A 22,262-nucleotide genomic window follows, 5' to 3' on the forward strand; every position below is an offset into this window, starting at 1 on the left:
ATGTGTATGTGTGTTTACATGCGTATGTGTATATTTCTATGTGTATTCGTAGCACAAAGTTGAAGAGAAAAAAAGAAAGCTATTTAGTGTAGTCTCTGTTAGTATTATAGTACATACAGAAATAATCGGCTTTATATTTTTTTATGACAAGGAAGACAAGTATAGGTATGTGTCTGGTTTTATGAAAGTAAGGAAGTTGTGGCTTACAAAAATAAACATTAGCCGAAAAGATCATTAGACCGAAGTTTCTCTTATTCTAATCAATACCTACCAAGCTTTCCTAGGGAATCACTGAAATGTTTGGCGATACAGTGTTATGGGTATGTTATATACCATTGTTGTAGGAACTAATTCAATACGTTTTCCCACGAGTATCACTATTATAACCTATTGTTCTGTGAAATTAGTGTTTATATTGGGCATTGTATCAAATTGACTTTGCTGATAATTCACACAGTTGTTTCATCATAGGTGATTGCTTTTTTACTTAATAATATTTTAAATTAGATTTTGCTTTAATAAATAACAGCCCTATGTAACAGTTTAACATTATTTTATTATTTTGCTTTTAGAATATCTAACTTTGACTTAGTTTATAGGTCTATGGTTACTAGGTTATTACATAGGTAATTTTAAAATTATTATTATCATTAAAGTTATTATTCTGTAGGCATATAAATGATTTTGGAAGAGAGTGGTTTCAGGTATATAACTGAAATTAGAATTAATAATATTATGTTGTAGGCAAATAACGCGATATAACATTTTAATGCTGTGGACCATTTTTAATGTGAATATCTTAATATTAATAGGTGTGGTAGGTATATTATTTGTGTACTTGTATAATATGTTATGTTTATGGATGAAACTATAAAGGTATAACAAAATTATAAATATTATAATTATGTCTAAAATTCACCAGCCCATTGTAGTCTAGCATGTTTACTTTTGCCCATCCTATTTCAATTAATATTGAATCGAATAATTAATTACTTAACAAAAATTGTATGAGATTACTTAACAAAACTAGAATGCAGAAAATACTTTAGTTTGAGAAATAGAAAGATTATGGATTTTTTCAATGAATTCAAAATAAGTATCAGCGCACTAATCCCCATAAAATGATTTTGGTAAAATCCGATAATTCCGCAGTATGTCCAATAAAATTGGTCTGAAATAAAACAGGACTTATATAGGCTTTGGCTATAAAATATATGAGAGAGTTGTAATCTGTTTTACTGCTTTCCTTGTTAAACCTAAGGCTATTCGGACATAATCTTCTAGTTTTATTTTTTTAATATTAATATAAAAGGAAAAGGTGCCTGACTGACTGATCTATCAACGCACAGCTAAAACTACAGGACAGATCTGGCTGAAATTTGATGATTCCCCTAGGTATTTGGTCTTAAACTTATGTCTCTGGACGCAAGCTATTTCTTGAGACTTGCGTCTCAGAATGACGGATATAGGCAACTTTTATCCTAGAAAATAAATTCCGTCGCGAGCATCATATAGTTAGTATATAAATAAACCCACTGTTACTATATTAAAAGACGATTCTCCTGAAAACAGGAGATATAATATTTCCTACATAAATTGGATTCAACTTTGCCATTAAAGTGATCAAAATGGAATATCCCATGTTTATCTTCTTCGATTACGTTTGTGATAACCAATTCGGCCGCGAAATAAAATTTATGTCAAACATAAATTAACTTTGAAAAGTCGGCTTCGTAAACTAAAATATATAATATATTAAAATCTTTCACAGCATATAAGATTCAATTTTGTAGCCGATCACTTCTGAAGATTTCATTTAAGTACTGCCTTCCAAAAAATTCTTGAAAATTCATTTTCAAGTTGGACCTAATAAACCACGTTCCTATATGTATTATTCTTATTTTTTGCACGATATAAGTATTCGTATTTAAGGCACTTAAAACTTTTTTGGTATGAGAGTCAATTACACGTTAAACTTTTACAAATCTTCTGACAATAATTAATCTAAATATATAAAAGGAAAAGGTGACTAACTGACTGACTGATCTATTAAAGCACAGCTCAAACTACTAGACGGTTTGGGCTGAAATTTGACATGCAGATAGCTATAGATAGATAGATGTCGTAGGCATCTGCTGAGAAAGAATTTTTTAAAACTTAACCACGCGGACAAAGTCGGGGGAATAAGCTAGTTGAAGATAAAGTACCTAGGGGTTTAAGTATTTTATTCGAAATAATAATGCTAGGGATAATTATATTAATTGTTTTGCCAATGTGATAATCACAGGTAATAATGGTTTAGTAAAGCATAACATAAATATGTTATTAGCACTTATATCACAAATAACACCTAATAGATTTCATATCCAAACATAGCTTTTCCATTAGAAACCATGTTACAGCATCGCGTGGTAATTTATTATGATTGATATATTCGCTAATAACTTATTAATGAAATAGCAAATTAGCCCTGCTTTATTGTTAAGATAATCTTTATTTTTATTAATATAAGTACAGGTTGTAAAATGTTTATGAGCTTACAATAAAATTTAGATATATCTTCTCAATTTTATCAACATTTTTTTTCTTTTATTTTGATGGTTTGGTACCTATACCTACCAATAAAAACAGTTTAATTTTCAAATGTTCATTTTTTCAATCGATGTCAAGTAGTACATTCATTATCACCGTCAGCCGGTAGAAGTCCACGACAATAGTGCAACGGGCGGGGTTTGAACCGTCGACCTTTCGGTTTTCAATACTAAAAATTACAAAATGGCCGCCATGAAAATTAAAAAAAATTAAAAAGTGTTATTTCTTGTACGATGGTACGGAACCCTTCGTGTGCGAGCCCAACTCGCACTTGACTGATTTTATTTTACCTTTTGACCCCATTGAAAAATAATGTTTAACGATTTTGCATTAAACTCGTTTTTACATTGATTCTGATTTAATTCTTTGGCAATAGCATTTGTTAAAATTTTCTACCTGGTCTCTTTGTTGTGTAATTTTTTCTTGATTTTATGGTTTTTTTTGTAATCTTTTTGTACCAATGGATAGCCAACGAAACGTAGATGTTTTTAAAATAATCCGCAGGATAAGTGCTATAGTAATTTTTACAGAAAATTTGCAAGTTATTCAAAGTATTAAATTTAAAAATCGAAAACTTTAACAGTTTTTGGGCTGTAATTTTAAAATGCTTGAAGATTTTTCTTGTTTTACTACTGTTTATTATTAACAAGGATATGCACTAGCAAGAAATAAAAAAAAATCTGATGAAATACATTGTTTCTTTTTTTTACTAATTTTTAAAGTAGCAAACACCCCTTTACCTAAAAAAAAATAAAAAAATGAATAACTCGAAAACGATACACTTTCGCATAAGCACTTTAGGGGTCGTTTGATAGCTAATGTCCTGTACTATAACCCCCTAACAAGATCGTGTCCTATTTTCCTGTAACCCTGTATAAATCCCATTATAATACAAATACTGCGTAGAAGCTCGAAGCTCTTATTACCACGTGCCGCTTAGCTCAACCGCACCATGCCGATATCTGCTGTGTATTTTGCTTGCCAAATTCCCTATTACTAATAGCTGAGGATACAGCCAATTTTAAAACAATGAGTAACAAAATATAAGTTCACAATTTGAGATAAATTAACTGACTGACATATATATCAACGCACAGCCTAAACCGCTGGTCCTAAAGACATGATTTTTGGAGGGTCTTTTCTTTGTAAAGTGTCAGTATCCACTAAGAAAGGATTTTTCGAAATTCCACCCCTAAGTGGGTTAAATGGGGTATGGATGTTTGTATGAAAGCTCGTCATTTTTCAAGTTATTTGCATGAAAATTGGTATTTGGGTTTTCTGTCACAAATGAAGAAATACGTGTTTCAGGATTTTTTGGAAAATTGGCCCATAAGGGTGGTAAAATAGGGGATGAAAGTTTTTATGGGACAGTTTTAATTATTGATATTAATTACTTGAAATTTGGAAAGTAGGTTTTTTCTTGAGGTTAGATGTCAGCTAAGAAACGACTATGAGAAAATGCCCCCCTAAAGGGATGAAATGGGGGTTGGAAGGTTATATGTGTTATTCAGTGCTGGTGCAGGGTGCGCGTCCTGATGGTATAATGTTTGTTTCTAAATAAAAAAATGCCATTTGTTTCCTGTAGGCCACGCGAGCGAAGCCGCGAGCAGAAGCTAGTCTATATATATAAAATTCAAAGTCCTGACTGACTGACTGACATATATATCAACGCACAGCCTAAACCGCTGGTCCTAAAGACATGAAATTTGGAGGGTCTTTTCTTTGTAAAGTGTAAGTATCCACTAAGAAAGGATTTTTCGAAATTCCACCTCTAAGTGGGTTAAATGGGGGATGGAAGTTTGTATGAAAGTCCGTCATTTTTCAAGTTATTTGCATGAAAATTGATATTTGGAGTTTCGGCCACAAATGAAGAAATACGTGTTTCAGGATTTTTGAAAAATTCACCCATAAGGGTGGTAAAATAGGGGATGAAAGTTTTTATGGGACAGTTTTAATTATTGATATTATTAACTTGGGAAAGTAGGTTTTTTCTTGAGGTTAGGGTGTCAGCTAAGAATCGACTATGAGAAAATCACTCCCTCCCCCCAAAGTGATGAAATGGGGGTTGGAAGGTTATATGTGTTATTCGGTGCTGGTGCAGGGTGCGCGTCCTGATGTTATAAATATTTGTTTCTGAAAAAAATAATGTCAATTTTTTCCTGTAGGCCACGCGGGCGATGCCGCGGGCAGAAGCTAGTTATGTATAATTTAGGTCTATACAAGATAGCATATTAAGTAAAATGGTAGGGTTTTAATTAGCCAGCGTGCAGAGCAGCAGAGAAGATAATAATGAATAATAATTACTGTTAATTCCCCGTTTCCTGATTTTAGCTCGTAGTATTGGTGTAGGTAAATAATATGGACTGAAATAATACTGCAAGATTTAGTTAATAAGTATTTAAATTTCTTTTGAAAAGGAGTCTTTTCAATAAGTTTAAGAGTTGAGTAGTAAATTTTAAAAAAAACTATGAAAATAGGATTATAAATAATACATCCTGTGGTCAGTTCGAGCAGGTTTTTATTGCGCTGGCTTAGGTACTTACTGAAAATAGGTTGAATGTTACGATACCTTTGTATTTTGGTATGGAAATGGTAGCACCTGAAATACATAAATATCCAGCGTGACAGATATCTACTGATACACAAGTATTTTCATGACAAAGGCGCGTTTAAATACGGCAGTCCAATAAATTCCCACATGAATAGAAGAGAGATCAGAATCTAGCAGCCATTAATAACAAAAAAGTAGACTTGTATATTGATATAGCTTGAAACACATAATAAGTTTTAGTCGACCATTTTTTATGGATTTTGTGGATTGAACTTTATGATGAAGCATAAATGCAATAACTTTTAAATGATATTATATAAGTGTTAGAAATCATGTTATAAATATTAAAATTTGTAGAGTTAAATACTATGGCCATAATTAATAGAGCGCATTAAATATAATATGAAGGAAACATTTGATTGAATGTAGAATATTGCAACCTAAACCTTATGTGATTCATTCAATCAAATGTTGTTGACAATAGACATCCCTAAATTGCATATCTATTTAAAGTAACTTACTTACTAAGTTTGCTAATCGTTAAAATTACTACAATTATTTATCAAAGTAGTATTACATATATTTGTTTGTTAACATAATAATGACTTTAATTAAGATACGTTGAAAACGAATCTTAAGGAATGAACGAAGGTAACTTCACGTCATTTCGATTAATGTCTGAGTTCATTCATGATAAACGATATAAAAAGCCGTGTGGCCGAATAGGCAGGTAGTTCTGTAATGAAAATCGACAAATAAACTTGTGAAATCGTCTTCGAGTTATTTTTCCTTCATGGGCACCTTACATAAGTATATTTAAATTTAAAATTTTATAACATGGAACAACAAAAAAATTTGATTAAAAATGAGTGGAACGTAAAAAATATGTGAAACTCCCTGCAAAATTCACAATGTTTTATACAAATTAAACATTAATAAAATCATCTAGCTGGTTACTTTTTACTTACTTAATTTTTTGAATAAGAATTCTGAAATTAAAATATTAAATAAATACTGACCTACAAAGTAAAATACTTGTAACATTACATTTACCAATTTTAATTAAAGTTAAAATCCGCACGGAAATAATTACCGGCCTGTGTTATAAATAAACTAAGTAGGTATTTTATGAAATAATACTCTCATAATATTTTTGCAAACACCACATTCCGGTTTTCGCGCATTTCATAGAGCAAAAGAAGTGGTTAAATCATTTTTTCGCTGATAAAATGTGAAAATATGCCTGTAGCGGCTTGTGACCAAATAAATGTGGACATGCAATTTTATGCATATTAATTTAAACCTACGAGTTATGTAATAAATGCTCTTATTTGTTACATTGTCTAGTATTTAGCCAGCAGAAACTTATTTCAGATATTATGTAGCACGGGACATTGTTACACCCGTAGTGATCCCTTCTCAGTAGCGTGTCTCTAGCGTAGGCGTTCGTAGAACGTAATATGACACCGCGACTACGCAACGCTACGCTGCGTAACCGCTGATCGCTGAGTTCGCATCACGCAGAATACAACGTGATGAAGCATCGTTTTGATATTGTTATTAAAACTGATTCCGACCAGGAAAATTTATTGTTAAAAAGAAAATTATTACAAAAATGAAAATATTATACGTGGAAAATAGCGGAATTTGCGGCCAAGTGAAGAAAATGACTCTTTTGTGCTACATTGTAGATGTATAAGAAGTTATTTTAAATAGTTTGAGTTGTTACATAAAGCCGGCGTCTACGCTGCGCATACTAAGTATGATCGACTAACGCGCTGGGGAAACGCTAGTGTGCAGGGACTCTAACAAGTGTATTACTAACTATTCGTACATTGTCATCCTGAGACCCAATTTCACCCAGCATTTAACCCCGCGTTTAGTTAAACATTGTAATGCTATCCCTTTTGGCATATGACATACGCGATTTTCTAAAAGGAGAGATACAAAGAATGTTAACTAAACCATGATTAATTTGCTGGGTGAAATTAGCTCATGTTGGAACTAAAAATGGGGTGTAATTGTTACATGAAATTAGAACAAAGATTATTATTATTAGATTCTATATAAATCACAAGGACATAATAATGTAGCCGTTATTATAATCAAATGTCCCCAACTCCATCCGATTTTTGATGGACTCAAGAATAAAAGATAGGTACACGTGATAAAGCAGACAAAAGTAGGTAGGTATAGATACGTTGAGTATGTGCTGCAATCCTATATCTAGTCAACTGCAAGAAAATAGTGTTCAAGTTATCGCCAAAAACATGAGGATTTTCAAGAATATTTTTTCTAAAAAAGAATACTATGTAAGACCAAGGATTTAAGTTAATTTATAGTTTGGTCGTACGCAGCAAACTTTTAAGTAACATAAGTTCAATGGTTGAGCCTTGAAAACGTAACAGACAGAGAGACACATGTCCTTATTACAGAAGGAATAAATTTTGAGAATTTATTAATAAGAAAACATTATTTAGATAATGATTTTAAGCTTATTTCGTGGTTTAACGACATATTTTAATGTATGTAACGGGTGAATACCACGATTAATTTTTGTTTTTATTTGTCGATATTTCAACCCATTTGCACGGGTCGTGGTCACGACATGACTGCGGTGCTGCGAGAGATGAAGTTCGAGCTGTCAAGAGCAGTAGCGAACTACCCTCTTTCTTGTTTTTCTCGCTGGAACTTCACGAGCTGTCCGGCAAAATACACTTACAACGTCACTATTAACTTTCGATGTCGTTGCCGTGCAGTTGGGTCAAATATCGACAAATAAAAACAAAAATTAATTGTGGTATGTACCCGTTATATACATTAAATTATTTAGATAATTTAACCCGGATTAATTTGTCGAGCTACTTTCACCAGACTCCAATAAAAAGTCAACAAAGTGAACTGAGCCAGTGAAAACGTATTTGTACGAGTCCGTTTCGCTACAGTAAACTTTTCATTCGCAATGAAGCGGGAACACCTTTTTGCAGTAAAACTATTTTTAATGAAAATTCCAGATTATACCGTTAGCTGTAACTCTGTTCAAGTGTTCAGTTCAACAATTTAATCGGGGGAAATATTATCGACATAGGAGCTTTGCCCCCCCCCCCCCCCCCCCCCCAATATAATTATTGTTATGTCACCATGGTTTGAATTTTATTTTGTAGACAAATAATTACCTTTTTATATTCTGCAAACGATTTCCATTTAATCTTATTTTTTATTTTGCTGATATGGAGGTTATATTTAATTAATACTTCTTCAAAATAAATTGATGTTTACAATTGTAACTGTAATTGTGGATATTTTCAATAATGTAGTGAAAGAAAAGTCGTAATAAAACAAAATCGTAAAAAAATAACACATTTTTTAAAAATTAATTTGAGTTTTGACACGGCGGCGCCACAAAAGAGCGATTCGCGTTCACGGGCGATCTCCTTTGGTACAGAGATAGCTTGCATCCCGGGGAAGAACATAGGCTACTTTTTATCCCGAAAAACCAAAGAGTTCCCACGGGATTTTTGAAAACCTAAATCCATGCGGACGAAGTCACGGGCATCATGTAATCTCTATATATATAAAAGGAAAAGGTGACTGACTGACTGACTGATCTATCAACGTACAGCTCAAACTACTGGACGGATCGGGCTGAAATTTGGCATGCAGATAGCTATTATGACGTAGGCATCCGCTAAGAAAGGATTTTTGAAAATTCAACTCCTAAGGGGGTGAAATAGGGTTTTGAAATTTTGTAGTCCACGCGGACGAAGTCGCGAGCATAAGCTAGTATTTACTAAAATCATTTTCACACTTCTCATAAAGGAAGGCAGCGTAAGATTGTAGGTACTTAGTAATTTTATCCACATTCGGGCGAATCAACTTCTCGTACTCGTTTGTTTGTTTTAGAAATTGAATCTAAGCAAGATAAAGGATGTGAGTTTATTTCGAGAGCGAATGGATTTTCAGAGTAGATATATGAGGCTCACTTCACGTATGCAGCAATTTATAGCGCACAAATCTGCAAAGAAGCGTTTCGCTCACATCAATCGTAGAGTTTCGCCTATTTAAAGAATGGAAAAATAAACAATGCTACCAATTTGGTTGTAGGTAGGTACATAATCTTTTAACAACTCGACTCAATCGGCAGTATAACCAATTGAGAGCGGAGGATCTATCGATTATAACTATTATTATACCTACTATGAATAGTAAGCAGGCAAAATAAAACTGTTTCGCTTAAAAGTTGTATGCTCTTCCGTGATTGTTTGTCTTAACAATTAACGAATAATTAGTTCTTCTAATTCACAAAATTGGTTAAAATATTATTTGCCTGGTAAGGAGGCTTCGTCATCTATCATTTTTCCTGCTAAGACGTAGGTACATTCAAGCGTCTTGCGCGGTCGGAATACCATGTGGAAATTGATAAAGAGCATGAGTGTAGCTAAGCTATTCTTCCCAATAAGACCACATCCATCTTTATCTGATTTGTCATTTACATAAGTGAGTTCACAGTTAAGACTATGTTAGTGGAATAGAATAAAAACAATAATACCATTATTCCAGCCTCACAAAATAGGTTATGTGAGATCAACGTAACTTTGTAGGTAAATGTCACAAATTGGATTAAAGTGTTTACGTGAAATAGGGCTGTGAAATAACAGCAATCTACTTGATAGCCCACATTTTATCTGTGTAACTCTCGTTGCTATCATAAACATTCCTTAAACTTTGTTTTATAGTTGTAAAGTGGCCCGTAATTCTTGGAACAACGTTATTCTTAGAACACATTTGCAAATGAGGCATTTCCACAGTTTACTATCCTTAATCTGCGACCTTTCTCTATTATAGCATGCGACAATGTCTCTGTCAGTGTTTTTACTTTATCCTAAGTAGGCAAGGAGACAATATTATTATGATACCGTCTGGTATAAGCAGCTTAAACCAGGGCCTGCAGCTTAAAATAAACTCCAGGCATATAAGCGCAGACGTACAGTCTACGTAAATGGAGTGATGCGTAGGTATATTCGTTTTTATGGTTCCGTACCCAAAGGGTGTCAACGGAACCCTATTACAAAGCCTCCGCTGTCCGTCCATCCGTCCGTCTGTCAGCAGGCTGTATCTCATGAACCGTAATAAGTAGCTATTTATTCTTTCTGTTACTCTAAACATAAAACTCTATGAAATATAACCGGGTAGCAATATCAAGTTAAACTTACACTTTTTTGGATTTCCTTTCTTTGGCTCATTCTGTCAAACCATTGAGTTGATGGAACCAAGCCGCGTAATCTTAGACAAGTAGGTACTTGGTACCTACCTTCCTTTTAAGTCGTCAGCGGTTGTTCCTTTGAACCTAAGCCTTATATTTTTGTAAAGACTATCCTTAGAAGATTAGGAGTTTGTTGACTGAGATAAATAGCGGGTACAGTGATTTATGCGACGTGACGTATACTTAATACTTATATTATGCACTATACATGGTTAAATTAATGTTGCTCAATTTATCATTTATTTAGTGTGCCTTGAAATACGTAGGTTAGTAGTTTAGCTGTTTGTTTTCCCAATAAAATCTAAATATATAAAAAGAAAAGGTGACTGACTGATCTATCAACGCACAATTCAATTTACTGTACGGATCGGGCTGAAATTTGGCATGCAGATAGCTATTATGATGCAGGCATCTTCTAAGAAAGAGTTTTTAAAAATTCAACCCCTAAGGGGGTTAAATAGGGGTTTGAAATTTGTGTAGTCCACGCGGATGAAGTCGCGAGCATAAGTTAGTAAAATAATAATACTAAGGATTTCGTTGAACTAAAAATAGATATTTCAGCAATAGACAGACAGTTTTTCGTCCTTGATCCAACTTTTGGAATGTTGATAGACAATAAACAAGTACTTATCTAAGTATTGAAGGACAAGTTAACCGCTCATAAACCGTCTTCTGGTGACATAAATCACAGTTCCAAGTTCCATCTATTAATCTTCATCAACTAACCGCTATCTTTATGAAGATACAGCCGAAACAGAAAGATAAGGGTCGAGGTTTCTCGAAGGGTAGTTTCAAAGACGTCATCGTAAAAGAAACTAACTATGATACTTAAACGATACTATATAGATGTGATACAAGTAGATAGAAATTCCGTACGTAGCTACTCGAATAAAAAACCAGCCAAGTGCGAGTTGGATGAAGGGTTCCATACCATCGTACAAGAAACCTATCATAAATAATCATGGTTTTTGGTTTTCGGATTTTTGCATTTACATCATACTAATTTAGATAGATTTATAGAACACGATTTAGTTTAAAATAACCATTCTATAGGTAGGTACTACTTACTAATTCAGTTCAATGGAATAAACTCTTTAATACAAGAAAGAAAAAGAAACAAATTGGTTTGCTTAGCGGTGTGGTGGTCGTGTTCGAAATAAGATAGAAGTATTTTGAAAAAGTGCAAAACTGCCAAAAAAACTATTGTAAATACCTGTCTAGCAACGAGGTTAAAGCTACCGAATTGTAGTATAGTGTAAACCCACGCCTGCTTTCGTATTAAAGTATAAACATGCGAGCAACCGCAAAATAAATACACCGAAATTGTTGGCTATTTTGTACTTTGTTTTCTTATTCAAACTAGCCCGTAAAATTCGAAATTCTTCACTTGCGATATAACGACGTCATTTCCAAAAGTACCTACACAGTTTCAGTGGTGTTAACTTATATATCGATATTGAGATTTTGTACGTTTATTTTTATGAAAACTGTTATTATCCTGAGCTTACGGTATGATCATAGTGAGATTTTTCGCGTTTCATCTCTCGTGTTTAAAATATTTGTATAAAAACCATCGGCAGACGCTTTTTCTCGTCTATTTTCCCTATTATAGGAAATAACCTCATTTTACCGAGGACGCTCACTGTTACTTAATACTTTGATGCTATTTTTTTCGTGACATTATTTCCTGTATAGAGATTTTTGAAAAATACTACAAATTTCTTTACCCACATTCTGCTGATTTCTACTCGTTGATTGCAATTGCAGAAACACATCGTATAATTTCTTGGTAGATACTAAATCAATATACTATAAAAGGAAAAGCTGATTGACTAACTGGCTGACTTATCTATCAACGCATAGCTCAAACTACTGGAGGGATCAGGCTGAAAATATTTGACTTATAGATACTTAGTTATTATGAGGTAGACATCCACTAAGAAAACATTTTTGACAATTCAATCCCTAGAGGGGTAAAACAGGGGTTTAGAATTTGTATAGCCCACGCGGATAAAGTCGCTGGTATAAGCTACTCTATATATAAAAGGAAAAACTGACTGACTGAATGACTGACTGACTGACTGATCTATCAAGGCACAGCTCATACGACTGGACGGATCGGGCTGAAACTTGGCATGCAGATAGGCTATTATGACGTAGGCATCCGTTAAGAAAGGATTTTTGAAAATGAAAGGGAGTGAAATATGTAAAAATTCATAAAGACATAAAGACATTGAGACGCCCGCCTCCTATCCGGGGAATTCTGGATTCGCTACCGGGTACATACATATCTCTGACATTTTTAAGCAATTAAATATCACTTGTTTGAGCGGTGAAGGAAAATATCATGCGGAAACCGGCATCTCTAAGAGTTCTTCATAAATCATAATATTGTATTTGTTTATATTTATCTAATTAATGAAAAAGCTGCCAATCCGCACTTGACCAGTGTTTTTTAAAAATTAAGATACAAGTTAGCCCTTGATTGCAATCTCACCTGGTGGTAAGTGATGATGCAGTCTAAGATGGAAGCGGGCTAACGGGGACGGGGTATGGCAGTTTTTATTAAACCTATATGCCCCTTTGGTTTCTACACGGCATCGTACTGGAACGCAAAATCGCTTGGCGACACGGCTTTGACAACGGCACGGCACGGTAACTAGCCACGGCCAAAGCCTCCCAACCAGTCCTGAAATTTATAAATTATAAAATTCCAAACCCCTGCCAGAATTCAAACCCGGGATCTCCCACTAGTAAGACCACAGTGCTTACCACTGCGCCAGGGAGGTCGTCAATCAAAAAGTAGTAGATGATGGCCTAAAACCTTCTCATTCTGAGAGGCGATCTGTACTCAATAGTGCACCAACAATGATTTGATGATGATGTTGATATTAGCAAGTGGAAGGAAGATTACTAGTAACTGCGGGGCATTGAACTTGTTAACTAACCACAATAATTCTAACTAAAAATATTTTTCTTTTCATCTTCAGGTTTCCGACCTAATTATTTAAGTAAATTAAAATTTTTGCTTTCCTTGCCTTTTACTAAAACCGTCTTCAAAAATTAATTCTCTAAAAGCGAGTGTGACTACGTACTTTTCTTTAATAATATTTATCTACCTGACATAATTTCAAAGAAGTTGCTTTTCCGGCTTTTAAAGATTAAATGTAGCTGGTGCTCCATTTAATCCTTAAAAGCCTGTATAGTATAGGAATGTTTTTTCCGAAGATCTCTAACATTTTAACATTGTAATTTCAGGGTTTTTACTTAGTAGGTAAAATAATAATTTTACTTACTTACCTTTTAATAAAAAAAAATATAAAAAAAACCGACTTCCAAAACCACTACAAAGTAAAAATTAACTTTTGTTGCGAGCTTCAGGCCTTGATTTCTAGTTTATTTTATTATGCTCGCCCGACTTCAACATACATACACGTGTAGAAACAAAAGTTATTTTTTACTTTGTAGTGGTTTTGGAAGAAGTTGTGTATTTTTTTTATTTTAAGCTTTTTAGTATTAGTAGTCATTGCTTTTTACCTAAAATACGAATTCACCAGCAAAACTTTCGAAATCCACATAGCTTAGGAGTTCCTTGCACCTTACAGCATCAGGATTGAAGAGTTGGGCCTTGGAATTCAATAACAAAGTCTATGCTCGGTATTTACAATATTGTATCACCAGGAACAGTTCCTGAATCTCTTTAGTTTAGGAGTGTTGTACCATACATCATCAGGTTTGAGGAGTTTGGACTTGGAGTATAATCATGAAGTCGTTGCTTGATGCCTAAAATATCGATTCATCATCAGAAATTCCCGAATCCCCACGGCTTAGGAGTGCAGTACCTTGCAGCATCAGGATTGAGGAGTTGGGATCCAAAGTTCAATGGTGTAGTCTATGCTTGACACCAAAAATAATATTGCATCATCCGCAGTTCCTGAATCACTATAGTTTAGGAGTGCTGTAACCTACCTCATCAGGGTTGAAGAGTTGGGACTTGGAGTACAAGCATGAAGTCTTTGCTTAGTACCTACAACATTAATTCACTATGAACACTTACTGAATCTTGATAACTTAGGTGGGCAGTAACCCTGCATCATCAGGATTGAGGAGTTGGATCCAGAAATTTTATGGAACCACCACGAAAACATCTTCTGTTGATTAAAAATATTTTTTTGCAAATCGGTCCAGAAACAATATTTCGCTATTCAGGGTGAAGAATGAATGAAAACACGGAACCCTTATAGGATCACTCGTGTGTCTGTCCGTTTGTCACAGCCAATTTGTTCCGGATCGCCTAAACAGATTAAGTTCGAAATTCAGATGTGTAATCTGAATTTCTATAACGTCTAAAATAAATAAATGAATTTTGGATATGGCGGTCATATTTGGGGGCAAATTAGAAATTGTAAAAAGTTTTGCAAAATATACCGTGTGATGCATCAAATAAAAAGGCTTATTAAGAGGGACTCAAGGATTAGCCGATTTTCTGGTGACAGACGGGCTGGCTCATTTTTTAAACTCTCTTCATGCAAGTTTAACTCAGACACGTCTAATAGACAGAAACCTAAATATATATTTTGGATTTCACCAGTGTCATTTGGTAATATCATAAACCGAATCTTAGCCGAAACTACATACTTACAAATTCTGAACGTGCGCCCATTTCTTTACTTGTACCTAACATAAAATATTAGATAAAAGTTTTGTCGTACGTAGTATTTATGCGATCAAAATGAGAGTAGGAGTGACTTTCTCTCTTAGTTTATATTATGCTCATCTCGATCGCTGTAACACACCCATATTTTGTAACATTGGAATATTGTAATACTGGAATATTAACATGAGGTGTTCACACACACTGCCAACACTTTTTTTAAATCACGATACCTAAGTACATGTTTAAATAGCCTGGGCGCAATGTTAGATACATATATTGTATGTAAGCGCATTCTTTTTAGAAATACTTAACTACGTACAATGAATAAGGATTGAGAATCTCTTGGCAGGCAGAATAGCGCTAGAAGATTTTCCGAATCCGAATTTTCCGTAGAGATAAATGATGCAGAGTTCACATATGCATCAATTCGTCGTTTGAATAGAATGCATTGTACGTTTAAAAAGATGAAGCTTTCAGTATTTCAGCTATTACTTAGCAATACGTCTTTACCATCAAATAAGCTATATCGATGGTCTTTACGTACCTTTTCTTTAAAGAGTAGGTAATAATATGGGACATCCTAACGAAAATTTTGTGCATCTTGTACCCCTTGATGGAACGGAACCCTTTGTGTGCGAGTCCGACTCGCACTTGACTGTTTTTTATATTAAAAACAAGATTTAACTACACAAATTTCAAACCCCTATTCCACCCCCTTAGGTATTGAATTTTCAAAAATCCTTTCTTAGCGGATGCCTACGTCATAATATCTATCTGCCATCTCTCTCTGTCGCGTACTATAATATATATTACGTGACACGCGGTAGGTAGACATTTTTCTTTTTGATATAAGTTATCTCTACCAAATTACAATAAAACGATTTTATTGTCCTTTGGTAGAAAGGTATCTTAAATGGTGAAATCAGGAAAGGTCGTAAAGTGAAGTCAGCCGCTCCAAGATGGCGGATCGATTTCAAATCGGATAGGAACCAATTCGAATGGGTATTGGGAATGTATGCGAATAGTTACGGGATTCTGTATCGATATCGGATTCACAACAACAACAAAACAAAGTCGCAATCTGCGTTTGTTCATCATCGCTTACCACCAGGTGAGATTGCTGTCAAGGGCTTGTATCTGAATTTTAAAAAAAAACTTGTAACTTCTCAGTGAATGTCAATGTACAGTATAGTCTGTAGACTAAGATAATATACTTACCTATATACCCTACATATAGGTAACCTAGGGGTGCGAAGCCGGGGTAAGTCAGCTATTAGTTATTTATAAAACACTAGCTTATGCTCGCGACTTCGTCCGCGTGGACTACAAAATTTCAAAACCCTATTTCACCCCCTTAGGAGTTGAATTTTCAAAAATCCTTCCTTAGCGGATGCCTACGTCATAATAGCTATCTGCATGCCAAATTTCAGCCCGATCCGTCCAGTAGTTTGAGCTGTGCGTTGATAGATCAGTCAGTCAGTCAGTCACCTTTTCCTTTAATATATTATATAGAGATGGAAGACATGACACTGTTATAAACTGTTTCACAGTAAAAACATAAATATGAACGTAAAGGGTACCTAACAGTATAAAAGAGAGGATAACCCTACATCAATCTCATCCTGTCTCAGACACCGTTATTACCACTATTTATCTTCGTCTAACTAAACGTTATTCTCAAAATATATCTAACACTAGCTGCCCTGGCGAACTTCGTTCCGCCTAGCAGTCGATTCAAATTTTTTAAATTTTTCTCTCCGTAAAAACCATCCTCGTACTTCTAGAAATATTATGAAAAAAATAATTAGCGAAATCGGCTCAGCTGTTCTCGAGATTTGCGATGAGCAACACATTTAGTGATTCATTTTTATATTGTAGATAAAACATACAAACATACAAACATAATAACGCTACGCTTTTCCTTGAATAATAACTACCTAATGTTTTCCCAATGTCATCCAATCCATCACGTTTTGATACGTTAAATATTTACGAGTTAATAGAGGCAGAAAAAGTATGGGAATTTTTCACACTAAAGTTTCTTGCCCAGCCACCCATCCTAGCTTTGTCACAAGTTTTCTTGGTTCTTATGATATTAATAAAACAATATCAGTGAATTACAATTATTTATTTACATTTATCATAAATATGTATTATATTTACAATGATTTAGTGCTTTAATATCTACAAACGATCCCTGTACAAAAAGATTATTTATTTTAGGTGAACGTATGTTACAGAGTACAACATCACATAGATTCAATAGAAATCTTAACAACACTCAAGTACCCGACAAAGAATAGCGTAAACATTTTAAGGTAGAAAGAGATCATAAGCGGAGCGATAAGCGAAGCGGATGACCGTGGCACTCGCTCGTCGGACATGACGCTCGATGCGACGACGACGCGTCGTCCACTCGAGCCTTCATTTCTTGTCTCCTCTGCCGCCGACACGCTGCTGACTTCGGGTGGGGCGCAATTTGGTATTTTGACCTTGAGAAAAACAAAATGCACTTTGTGAGTTTCTAATGAGTAATTTCCATGGAGGAAGTTGCTTTTTTGTTCTTGCCTAAAAAAATAAATATTTGTAACAAAATTATTGTAAAATGTAGCTTTCGGAAGAGCTAACGTAGAATAACTGCTGTAATTCTTACTGGCTCTTTAGTTTGGAAGGCAGTAGAATATGCCTTACAAACTGGTGGCAGTCTAAATTGACCTATCACAAGGGGAACACTACATAAGAATATGAAAAATATATAAAACATTTTGATTTGTGAATCTAAGAAACTTAGCGTTTAATGCCCTTTGTCTTATGGCCTAATAGAAAAAATACTTAGATAATTCGAGATTTTCGAGACATTTTTGGACGTTGGCTTTTGTAGGTCAAAACCAGCCAAGATTTAAAGGAAGGGATTTATTATCTTTTGGAGTTATTAAAAATATGGCCATCTCACCTGAGGTTTTGTAAAATTAAAGGTACTCTCTTGACACCGTCGAGCGTGATGAGCGAGACACGCTGCATAAGCGATGGCGTGCGGAATGTAACTTTGTTCGACTACACCCGCAAATAATATTGTTGCCATTGGACCTACGGAAAACGGATAAAAAATTATTAACGTGAAACTTCTTTGTACGCAGTCCTTAGTTTCCCGTTTCAGCATTTCATTTTCAATATTTTTACCCCTTGGTAAAAATATTAAATCTTCATAAATAAGACTGTGCAGGCACATCCTTGCATTGACAAATTAATTATTAAGATTATTATGCGCGATAAATTTCAACGATTCTTAAAGAGGTTTAAATTATTATGTATGTAGGTATATGTACACTGAATACATTTTTTTAAACCAACATTGCAAGTGCAGTCTCATGTCATTATTATCATTAAGTATTTATCTAAGAATCTGCTTTGGTAGTCTAGTAAGAAGCCTTTCGAAAAAATTGAAAAATTTACATAGGTACATACATCTTCTTGGACAATATGTATGTTATACAGTTTTTGCTCCGTTGTGGATGAAAAAATGGCACCTATTATAATTTCCGTTCTAAATAATTGCTTGAATAATAAAATTATAATGTGAAAGTTCCAACTATTTGAGTTATTTCAGCCCTAGGCGCTACTAATTAAAATGTTGTAATTAAATAAAGTCTTGTCTTACAATATTAATTATTAATTTTCTCTTTAATAATAAATTTAAAATATGTTCTTTGATAAAATCATATCAAAATTAATTATTTTATTTTTAAAAGAACCCGCCTATCTAATTTTTCTTTATTTTTTTTCTACCTAAATTATTTTTTCTTTTGAAATTAAAACGTTACTTTAATAAGAGCTTGATACAATATAGCAAACATAACCTCTTTAGTAGGTACCTACAGAGAAATAAGGTACGAAATGTTAAATAAGGTAAGAGATTATTTATTTTTATTTATTTTTTATTTTTATTTTTCATGTACCAAAATTGTAGTTACAAAGTAATAATAAATTATCCTCAAGTAATAATTATAATTACCCATTGCAAAATAGTTACAAAACAGCATACAAAATAAATAGTTTATTTGCTATACGAATAAATTATAAACATATTGTATACAGTTTTAGAAAAAAGTTGAGCGGCCAACAATAAAGGATAGACAGATAACAGATAAAACGTGCAAAGGCAGTGATGTGCTACTGCAATGTTTCAAAAGCAGCCAAAGTTTAGTAAAATGGCGGCGTTCATTCTTGGCGAGCGAGCGTTTCCGACTAGCTTTGCTGTGTTTTACACGCTTTCTCGTATTACAAATTGTAGACGTTTTCAGTTTTACGCCGTGTCGTTTCGTGCCATGCGGTCACGTTGTCATCGTCATCGCGTTGTGTCCATCCACACCTAACATCTAACAAACAACAAACAGCTAACCTTACCCAAAGCGTAAATAGGCACATCTTCACCACCGTGCGTAGCCCACTGCCGTGGCACAGCCGCAGCATGGACCGCGTCAGCAGGGATGGTTGATGTCCCATTTAAAGGCAACGCCCGAGGTTCTGAATGACCAGGCCCCGTGCCGTACAATAGGGTTGTGTACCGTAGACCATCAATATCTGACACCACTGTATCAGCACCTTAAAGATATTATATTTGTCTAAGTTTCAAGAAAATAATAACGCTAATTTAGTACCTATATTATAAAAATATTGATAAATTTGTTCAATATTTTTTTTACCAAAAAATGAGCATTCTCCGTTTTAAAATTTGGTCCAACTGTACAACGAGAGATAGAGCCAAATACCTATCGATACGAACATTTGGTAGATCATTCCAGCACGGTCAAGTAAAACGTTCGCCCAAAATTAAATTCTTTTGAAAAGATGAGGGCCGGCGCGGCGGCCGAACAACTAAAATTGCTCAGCTCGTAAAAAATGTTAGAAGCAATTTTTTTTAAATTCACTGAATTACTCGTTAGATTGCTCTAGTTTAGCCAAATGCCCATACATGTATGAAATTTAGAATACTTGTAATAAACATTTCTTTAGAATGTGTACCACCAACACCCACACTAAAATTAATTTTAGTTAACTATTAACCTACAGATTTATTATTTACATTCTATAGTATACGAAGACCATGGAGACATTATTTTAGAAGCAAAGAGCAACCTATCACCATAGTGAACTACAGTGAGAGGACTCTCGGTTCGATCCGGAATCGACGATAAGTATATTATGTCAAATATGCTATGGGTGACGTGAAATAAGTTCCCTAAATGTCGTGAACTGTGTTATCACTAAATTGATATCGTGATTAATTTTATTAAAAACATTGCTAATTTGTCATCACACAACAGGTATATTTTTTGTATTTACCGAATAAGTAAATACTACATCCAAATTATATTACTTAATTATGCGTATAAGAGAAAAGATACGTTGAAAAATCGGCTTAAACATACCTAATATCGGATGTCCTCTCGGAGTAGCTTGACCGCCAAACGTCATCACATGACCATGATCGGCTGTAACTACTATAAGAGTTTCTGCGGGGTTCACTTTCTCTAATGCTGCTAACAAAGCCGTCTCGAGCTCCAATGTCTCGTCGAGCGCTCTGTATGGATTATTGTAATGATGGGCGTGGTCTATTCTTCCACCTAAAAGAATAAAAAAATTAAAACTTCTATCAAGCAAGTTAGTAAATATTTGAACAATGAATCTCCTGAGTCGAGAAGATTAATCGTTCAAAAATTTTGTACAATTTTCTTCTTTAAACAGTCACTACTCATCTACTCTTCCCAACTCGGATGAGATTTTAAGACCGCACACTTTCGTAGCGGGAGAAACATTTGCGATTCTTTTCTCTCTCTGCGTCGTAAATCTTATAATGGGCTACTTGACTCATATCTAATTTCGTCCAATAAATCATTATTTATTATAGTATTTTGCTTAAGACAACGAAATATATCAATAACAATTATTAAAAACGCAGGATGGATATATAAATCCAATTTTAAAAAATACAGTTTTTATTTTTATTTGAAACGCAGAAAACGCTGTCAGCCATGTTGTGACATCATTAAATATGTAAACAAAGAAATGTCATCCCTATGTCACGCGGGGACTAACGTATATATATAAAATTTAGAGTCCTGACTAACTTATATATCAACGCACAGCCTAAAAATCTAAACAGCTGGTCCTAGATACATGAAATTTGGTGGGTGTGTTCTTTCTAGGTAAAGAGAAGGTATCCACTAGGAAAGAATTTTTTGAAATTCCACCCCTGAGTGTGTTAAATGGAGGTTTGAAATTTATGAAGTCCACGCGGGCGAAGTCACGAGCATAAGCTAGTTTTTATATATTTCTAAAAACTCATAGTAAACGTAAAAAAATATCGTTTTCTCTTTATAAATTGAATAAGTTATTACAACAAAGTGATCTTTGCAAAAATAAATTTGGGTTGAAGTCGTTAGTCATATAGGATCCCTTTAAGCAAGTCTTCGCGTGTTACGTATATTTATTTCACTGGGCACTCTAATCCACAACTTTCCTGTGGTCTTTATCGATGCGTTTTTTACATTCTCGGATGATAAAATAACGAAAATTACTATATTTTTCATGTACACTAGTATAGAAGTCATGTTTATTAAACTTTGGGAGGTTATGCTGTTGTTTACAAATGCATGACGTCAGAGCACAGATAATCTATCGGCCAAACATGGCCGACAGTGTTTTCACCTGTCTAAGAAAAATATATTTTTAAATGAAAGTTTTACAGTTTTTAGGGCGCAAAAAAATATAGTGTTAATTTTTTTGATATAATAGCACAAATATTAACCATTTAAGACCAACTTTAAAAAAGTGTCAAGTAGCCTATTGGAGGCGTGAGATATTTCTCTTAATTAAACTTAACGATTATTACCAGATGTAACTGATATGAGTCCGGACGAGTGAACTTGCGAGTCTTGTGGGAAAATGTGATGGCCCAATTCGAGATCGGGCAAGTAAAGTTGGTCACTCATCCAGTTACCGAATGGAGTTTCATGTTATACCTCATATTATAAGTGTGAAAGTGTGGATGTTTGGATGTTTGTTACTTAATCACGCAAAAACTACAGGCTGGATTTGGCTGAAATATGGAATGGAGATAGATTATACTCTGGATTAAAACATACTTAAGCTACTTTTTATCCCGGAAAATCAAAGAGTTCTCATGGGATTTTGAAAAA

General features: G+C 34.2%; 1 protein-coding gene across 1 annotated transcript in view; it reads right to left on the minus strand.

Annotated features, from left to right (window-relative positions):
- Window positions 1-17,176: 17,176 nt before the first annotated feature.
- Window positions 17,177-22,262, minus strand: part of LOC117986455 (alkaline phosphatase-like) — a 91,172-nt gene continuing 86,086 nt past the window's right edge. Inside the window, exons 9-12 of the mRNA XM_034973287.2 lie at window positions 20,493-20,687; window positions 19,468-19,665; window positions 18,017-18,150; window positions 17,177-17,555 (exon numbers count right to left, since the gene is read on the minus strand). Of these exons, the coding sequence (XP_034829178.1) occupies window positions 17,313-17,555; window positions 18,017-18,150; window positions 19,468-19,665; window positions 20,493-20,687 (770 nt within the window). The 3' untranslated portion in view covers window positions 17,177-17,312. The remainder of the gene's footprint in view (window positions 17,556-18,016; window positions 18,151-19,467; window positions 19,666-20,492; window positions 20,688-22,262) is intronic.

This window comes from Maniola hyperantus, chromosome 11 (assembly GCF_902806685.2).
Source record: "Maniola hyperantus chromosome 11, iAphHyp1.2, whole genome shotgun sequence".
In the NCBI taxonomy this organism is placed as follows: domain Eukaryota; kingdom Metazoa; phylum Arthropoda; class Insecta; order Lepidoptera; family Nymphalidae; genus Maniola; species Maniola hyperantus.